Genomic DNA, 7,980 nt, shown 5'->3' on the forward strand with positions numbered 1-7,980 from the left:
ACACAGCCCCTGCCCTCTGTCCCGAGTGGGACACAGCCCCTGCCCTCTGTCCCGAGTGGGACACAGCCCCTGCCCTCTGTCCCGAGTGGGACACAGCCCCTGCCCTCTCTCCCGAGTGGACACAGCCCCTGTTCTCTGTCCCGAGTGGACACAGCCCCTGTTCTCTGTCCCGAGTGGGACACAGCCCCTGCTCTCTGTCCCGAGTGGGACACAGCCCCTGCTCTCTGTCCCGAGTGGACACAGCCCCTGTTCTCTGTCCCGAGTGGGACACAGCCCCTGCTCTCTGTCCTGAGTGAAACACAGCCCCTGCTCTCTGTCCTCAGTGGGACACAGCCCCTGAGTGGGACACAGCCCCTGTTCTCTGTCCCGAGTGGGACACAGCCCCTGCTCTCTGTCCCGAGTGGGACACAGCCCCTGCTCTCTGTCCTGCCCGCCACAGCTGCCCCACCCCTGCCCCGTGCCCGGGGGAACCGGCACCACCACACGCGGGTTTGCTCGAAATGCTTCCTTAGAGGCTCAGACTAAAAATCCACTTAAAAACCGAGTTTAGAAGGGACCGTGTGGGTCATCAGCTGCCCCCAGAAGATGTTCCTGGCCCTGGGGACGTGCTGGTGGCACCCGGGCAGGACCTGGAGCCCAACTCCCGCCTGGCGTTCCTGGGTGCTTTATTTGGGGACCCCAATCTTGGTGCCCAAAGGGAATCCCCGCATTTCCCAGGCTCGGGGGCTGAACTGTCCCGCAGGCTGAGCCTGTCCCCGGCCAGAGGAACCATCCCCGCCGGACCGGGGGAGGGGAGGGTGGGCTGGGCTGGGTGCCTCGGGGTCCGGGGCTCACCGGGGGCTCCACGGCCGCCCCCAGGAGCGGGCGAAAGTCCCGGTGCTGCCGTCGGCAGGAGCATATGTGAGTTTGGAGGCTCCCGCCCTTAAGCTGCTTTTATTAATTTGTAATCCCCTGCGAGCAGGAGGTAAAGGGATTCGGGGGATTAACGGGCTCACAGTAACAACCACAATTATCAGCTCCGGCTGCCTGCGGCAAGCGGGGCACACACGCACGGGGCTCTCCCCAGGCAAACACGGTCCCCGCGGCCCTGGCAGCACACCGAGAGCTCCGCACACGCGGGGACGCGATGTGCCGTGGGACAGAACACGAGCACAGGCTCCGGGCACGGCCAAACACCTCCCTGCGCTCCCGCACCGCCCCGGGGCCGCAAAAACCCCGCACAGCCCCGCGTGTCCCGCACACGCACACTCCGTCCGCGTCCGCCCCGTCTTCAATTAGCGCAATTAACCTCCTGCACCGCTGCACACCGCTGGCCGCGGGTCAGGCATGAATTCGTTAATTAATTAGCGGCGGGGAAAGAGCCCCCTCCACAACCCCCTCCCATCCCGCTGCCCACGAGTGGATTCAGGGGAGCCCCGCACTGTGGGGACAAACGAAATCCGGGCTCGGGGGCGGCCGGCGGGCAGCCGGGCCCGGGCGGAGGCTCCCCGCGACGGCGGCTCCCCCGACCCCCTTCGTGCTGCCGCCGGGGGGTTCCGGGGGTCCCGGGGCCGCTCTGCACCCGAGGGCGGCGGCTGGAGCCCGAGCCCACGCGTCGGGCGCGGCCACGCGTGGGACGGCGGGGACAGCGCTCCCTCGGCCGCTTTTGTGATGCTAAAGAGCCCCGCGCTGCACCGGGGCCCAGCTGCGGCCCGGTGCCGCCCCCGGCCCGCCCCCCGCGCCCCCCGCTCCGCCCAGCCCCGCGCCGCTCCCTGCGCGCCCCTCCGCGCCGCTCCGCCACTCCTCCGCAGCCACCCGCGCACTTCGGACGGTGCCCACGGAGGCCGCGATGCTGCTGGAGCGGGTCCGCGCCGGTTCGGAGAAGGCAGCGGAGCTCTGCCCCTTCCCGCGGAGCCCAGGTGAGGGGGCGGCTGCTCTGGGAGCAGCGGGACCGGCCGTGCTCCGTCTGTGTCCCGAGGGCACCGTCGGGGCCGCGGCCGGGGCTGGGTGCGGGGATGGGCGGCCCGACGGCATCGGGGGTCCCGTCCCGCCCGCCCCTCGCTCTGTCTCGTTCTCTCCTGCCTCGTCCCCGATATCAGAGCCCCCCTCGCTGCCCCCGTGCGCTGCTCCAGGTGTCCGTGTGTCCCGGGGAAAGCGGCGGCTGCCCCGCGCTCACCGGAGCTCTGCCCGGCCCGGCGGAACGGCGGCTCCTGTCCCGGGTCCCCCCGCTCAACGAGGACAGGGACAAAACGGGGACTTCCCGCTGCCCGACGGTTCCCCCCGACTGCGGGGACCACCCGCGCCCTCCTGCCCGCCTCCCACGCGGCTTTTTCCCCACTTTAGAACAACTCCGTTAATTCTTCTCTTAAATGTTCTTCCGTCCCGTTGAACGAACGGGGTCAGCCCTGGCGGGGCGGGGAGAACCGGGCTGAGCTCCCCCGCCGTGCCCGGGGCTTCAGCGCTCAACGCGGGAGCCCGAACCGGGTTTGGGGCAGCGGGTCCGGTCCCGGAGCGGGGCCGTCCCGGTTCTCACCGACATCGAAAGCTTTCGATGCGGCTTAAAAAAAAATCAATGACGAGGCGGGACGGGGTCCCTCCCGGTGTGCGGGAGCAGAGGTGTCACCGTGAGCGGGACGGACCGCACGGCCCCGCAGCCGCCGTGAACGGGCCGGTGCCCCGGTCCAGCCCCGGTTCGCCTTTCCGTGGCTGTCCCGCAGCTCTCCGCCGTGCGCACATCGCGGCCGCGGCAGCGTTTGACCCGGAGACCGGGAGCTGCTTGTGCTCCGGTAGAACGAAGGACGAGCAAATTCGTTTTTCCCGCAGGACACGACGCTCGGTCACCGCCCCGCGGTCCTGGGCTCCGCCGGGGGAGAAGGGCCCGGCGAGGCTCGGCGGGGCTTACCGTGGCCGAGGGCCGGTCCCGGGGGGTTCGCGCCGCCGGGGGCCGAACCGTGGGGTGCTTTGCCCGGGCCGGGGACAAATCCCGGGGTTTGCGGCTCACAACGAGCTCGGGGCAGCGGTCGGCGCTGCCTCTCCCGGCGGGACCCCGTCGGGGCTCGTTTCCCCGGAGCCGCGTCCCTCCCGCCGGGCGCAGCCGGGAAGGGGCGGCGGGAGGGGATGTGCCGCCGGCCCCGGGGGCGGGGGGGATTAAATACAGCTCGCCGCCATGCCCTGCCCGGAGCTTCAGACCGGCACCGGCGGCGAGGGCCGGCGTCTAAAAATAACCCGCTTTAGCGAATTAAATCCCCGGCGCCGCGGGGGTGGCAGCGCCGGGAGCGGGGGACAGCAGCCGCTGGTTTGGGGGGGTCCGGCGGGGGGAGAGCGGCGGTTCCGCGCCCGGTCCGGCGGGAGATGCTCCGGAGCCCGCGGCCCGCCTGAGGGAGCGGAGCTGCCGCGGCCGCGGATCGCCATGCAGCGTAAGAGCCGCGGACCGGGCTGCACCGGGACCTTGCCGGGCTGTGCCGTGCTACCGTGCCCGCTGCCGGTGCCGGGGCTCCGTCCTGGCCGGGGCCGCTGCCTTTAGCGCTGCCGCTGTTGGGGTTGTTTGTTTGGACGTGGTGAATTAAGGATAACGATTATCACCTCCACCTCTTACCCCCGTGCACGGCGATCCAGCTCCTATATCTACATAGAATTATCTTTACATTGAAATGCTCTCGTGTCCGTACCCATCTGTTTCTGTACGGCCGTGTCATACATCTCTCCGCCTCTATCTATACCGATACATCTGTATTTATGTACCTCATATCCATATTTTCACCTACTTATCTCTATCTATATCTATATACTGAAATCTATATATTTATGTTCATATATATCTGTAAATTTATCTGCTGCATCTGTTTATTTTTATATCTCTATTTCTCCATAACTGTATCTTTATCCCTTTCTGTATAATCTCTGTTGGTATCTAGAGGGGGACGGGACAAGATTGCCGCGTTTTCATTTTCAGTGCAATTCTCATATTTTTTGGTATTTTCTTTCCCCACCCCGTTCGGGCTACCCCACCGTTGTTCGCAGGTGAATTTTGGAAGTTTAGGAAAAGGAAAAAGAGCCTGGGATAATTATAGCTTTACCAGCGGCTCGCTCGGGGACTTAATTCCGTTCCCATCACTTCCCTTCTTGTTTATCCCGGTTCTCCCGGGCACTTCTCCCGGAGTGTGCTCGGCCCGGGCGTTCGCTGCTCCCCACGACAACGAATTTGAACGAATAACGCTTTTTCCGTGCTGTTCCCCGGGTCACCCCCGGGTCCGCCGTTGGTCACCTGCAGCCCCGGGGCGGCGGGGCGGGCCGGGCCGCTCGGGGAGGCGGAGGGGCCACCGGGGCTGACCGGGGCTGCCTCCCCGCAGAGATCCCGCTGTGCGCCGGCTGCAACCAGCACATCGTGGACAGGTTCATCCTCAAAGTCCTGGACCGGCACTGGCACAGCAAGTGCCTGAAATGCTCCGACTGCCAGACGCAGCTGGCCGAGAAGTGCTTCAGCCGCGGGGACGGCGTCTACTGCAAGGAAGACTTCTTCAAGTGCGTGGGGACGGCCCGGGAAGGGACGGGGGGCGGCCGGGCACGGGTGGGTGTCCCAGCGCGGGCGCGGTCGGGGTTCAGCACCGGGACAGCGGCACCGGGAGCAGCACCGCGGACAGCGCCGGGCCCGGCGGGGACCGCGCCCGGCCCGCCCCGGCTCAGCGGCCGCCGCTTGTCCCCCACGCTCAGGCGCTTCGGGACGAAGTGTGCCGCCTGCCAGCAGGGCATCCCCCCGACCCAGGTGGTGCGCCGGGCACAGGACTTCGTTTACCACCTGCACTGCTTCGCCTGCATCGTCTGCAAGCGGCAGCTGGCCACCGGCGACGAGTTCTACCTCATGGAGGACAGCAGGCTGGTCTGCAAGGCGGACTACGAGACGGCCAAGCAGAGAGGTACCCCTTGCCCTGTGCCTTCCACCCCCGAGGGCAGCAGGGAGGCGGCCCGGGGCTCTCCTGCCCTCCGGGACAGGCTCACACACCGGGCGGGAGGGTGGAGGGGGGGACCGGGGAGGGTCGGGGGTCCCGCGTCCCCCGTGGTACCTTCACCCCTAACTCGCCCCGCGTCGGCAGAGGCCGAGTCTACGGCCAAGAGGCCCCGCACCACCATCACGGCCAAGCAGCTGGAGACCCTCAAAAACGCTTATAACAACTCGCCCAAACCCGCGCGGCACGTCCGGGAGCAGCTTTCGTCGGAGACGGGGCTGGACATGCGGGTGGTGCAGGTGAGGCGGGGGCCGGGCGGGCCGGGCCGGGCCGGGCCGGGCCGGGCCGGGAGCGGCCCCGCAGGCACTGAGCTCCCCGGCGTGCCCCGCTCGCAGGTCTGGTTCCAGAACCGCAGGGCCAAGGAGAAAAGGCTGAAGAAGGACGCGGGGAGGCAGCGGTGGGGGCAGTACTTCAGGAATATGAAGCGATCCCGGGGGACATCTAAGTCGGACAAGGACAGCATCCAGGAGGAGGGGCCCGACAGCGACGCTGAGGTTTCCTTCACAGGTGGGTCCCGCAGCCCCAGCGCGGGATGTGTCCTCCCCAAAGCTGCTGCCGTGGCCGCGGTGGGAATTTGTGGCAGTAAAACAGAGCGGCCGAGGCGGGAGAGCCGCGGGATTCACCGCGGGGTGGGAGCGGAGCCGCGGCAGCGCCGGGCCCGAGGGGCAGCGAGAGCTCCCGGGCAGCGCTGCAGCGCCAGAGCCGCTGCCCAGACACGGCCTTTCCAAGGGATTCTTGGAAATACAAAAAAAACGGGAAGCCCAGAACCACGGAATGGTTTTCTGGGAAAACGAGCGTGATTTTTATTTTTTTTTTTAGTCGTATTTAGGGATGGTTTTGCTGCGTGTTAGGCGGCTTCTGCAGCAGAGCATCCCCTTTTTGGGGCCGAGGTTTCTGGTGACAAACCCAAGACAGACCAACAGCAGCTCACCCCACACTCTCCAGACCCGCAGGGACAGGGTTATATTTGCAGAAACACATTCTACACAATCCCAACTCCAGCCCAGTGCTCCATTCCAAATTTCTGTATCATTTTCAGGAATGGGAGAGAAACTGAAATGCAAAGCACTGTATATATTTACACAGACTGTGTATTTCTATAACACACACTTTTTCATCTCAGCTCCTCTCCTGTGCTCCTAAAAACAATTTGATTTTCGAGTCTGTTTATACACACTGTGTATCAGCTCATTAAATATGAATAGTCTATAAATAATAACTAAAAAATGTCGAACAATTATTGAGAGCTCAATGCCACAAACAGGTTTGTATCCCCGGCAACAGAGCAGCTCTCGCTGTCCATAAAGCCTCTAACGAATATGAACAATTTTTGCTGGGAACTTAAAAAATATTGCTCATTTTTCAGGAGTGTTTTTAAGCCATACAAATACATTCTGTGTTCCTGTGGTTTCATTAGCCTCTTCCTGAGCAGACAAATATCTTAATTTAATATCTCTTTTCCTGAGTAATTGGGAATTTATATTGCATTGGTTCAGGTAGCTCCTAAAAGTGATATCAAAATTCAAGATAAACATCAAAAGCAAATAGAAACAAAAAGTGAAAAGACATCAAATTCACTTCCCCTATAAATAATTATTTTAAAATCACAGTCTTATATTTTAATACGTACTTTTTATGCATATTTTTAAAATCCAAGATGTATTAGATGTTTGTATTCAGAAAAAAAAAATAATCCCATGGCTTCCTATGAAGATTTATTGACAAGGATGGGAATAATAAGGAATTACAAGTGGAAGAGCGCGACTGCTCAGCTCCCATCTTTTTAATCTATTTATACCCGGAGTTTGCAGGAGTTCCTGGGCGACTGGTGCTCTTCCATTGCTCCACCAGTAAAACCAGTGCTTTTCCCTTCCAGACGAGCCCTCCATGTCCGAAATGAGCCATTCCAACGGGATTTACAGCAACCTCAGCGAGGCCTCCCCGGCGCTGGGGCGGCAGGCCGGCCCCAACGGGAGCTTTGCCCTGGAGCACGGCGGGATCCCGCCTCAGGACCAGTACCACGAGCTGCGCTCCAACAGCCCCTACGGCATCCCCCCGTCCCCGGCGTCCCTGCAGCCCCTGCCGGGCCACCAGCCCTTAATCTCCAGCTTGGTGTACCCAGACAACGGCTTGGCCATCATGGGACAGAGCGCACCCGGCGTGCCCCAGCCCATGAGGGTCCTGGCTGGCAATGGACCGAGCTCCGACCTCTCCACCGGCAGCAGCGGCGGGTACCCCGATTTCCCGGCCAGCCCGGCCTCCTGGCTGGATGAGGTCGACCACGCTCAGTTTTGATAGTGGGGCCACCCCCAGGCAGTGGGAAGGGAAGGACTCGGTGCTGTTAAATGTCACCTGCTCTTGGAAAGGACAAAGGGATGAGCCCTCAGTGCTGAGCGGGGCAGGAACGTGACACGGAGGGAGCAAAGGGGATTTCGGAGATGACCCTGGCATGAAGGTGATGGACAAAGGCCCTGGCACCGCAACCATTGGCACCCGGAGCGTCCCAACCAAACTGATTCTTGTGTCTTTACCAAACACCGAGACTTGTGCTTTACAGATTTGATATGAGGTATTTTGCATTTTGTTGTCAGTGCATTCTCCAAAGCAAGGACTTGCTCCATCACCCATCCACACCGAAACATTTTTAAGAGAAAATAAAATCCTCATCCACGGTGAAAGGTGTGACAATGTCTATATTTCTATAGGAGAAATGTTCATAGTGAATCACTTCAGAAATCCATGGTAGGAAACTTCTCTGTTCTTCCAACAGATTTTTTTAAAGTGCACCAATGCGGTATGTTTTGTTTTACTTTGAATTTACATTAACTTTTCTAAAACGAAATGCTCTTAATATGCCAATCATTTATCAACATCCCTTTTTCTTTGTAAAATGAAAATCATATGTTAATTCTGCTTCTCCCCTCTTTAATTTGTAGATTGCTAGGTTGACTCTTCCATTTAAGCATTAAACCGTGAATAGATGTATTTATTACCAAGT

The 7,980-nt window shown here is 61.2% G+C and overlaps 1 protein-coding gene across 2 annotated transcripts; it reads left to right on the forward strand.

Moving 5' to 3' along the window:
- The first annotated feature begins 1,828 nt into the window (after positions 1-1,828).
- Positions 1,829-7,297, forward strand: LHX3 (LIM homeobox 3). 2 transcript variants are annotated; one of them, XM_012578372.5, is made up of 6 exons: positions 1,829-1,898; positions 4,329-4,500; positions 4,690-4,892; positions 5,070-5,221; positions 5,318-5,489; positions 6,859-7,297. In XM_012578372.5, exons 1-6 carry the CDS (start codon positions 1,829-1,831, stop codon positions 7,275-7,277), a joined length of 1,188 nt encoding a protein of 395 aa, XP_012433826.2. In that variant the 3' UTR covers positions 7,278-7,297. The 2 variants fall into 2 exon arrangements, with proteins under 2 accessions (XP_012433826.2, XP_030142575.2); XM_030286715.4 differs by having other exon boundaries at positions 4,690-5,221.
- The last annotated feature ends 683 nt before the right edge of the window (positions 7,298-7,980 follow it).

The sequence above is a fragment of the Taeniopygia guttata genome, chromosome 17, assembly GCF_048771995.1.
Source record: "Taeniopygia guttata chromosome 17, bTaeGut7.mat, whole genome shotgun sequence".
NCBI lineage: Eukaryota > Metazoa > Chordata > Aves > Passeriformes > Estrildidae > Taeniopygia > Taeniopygia guttata.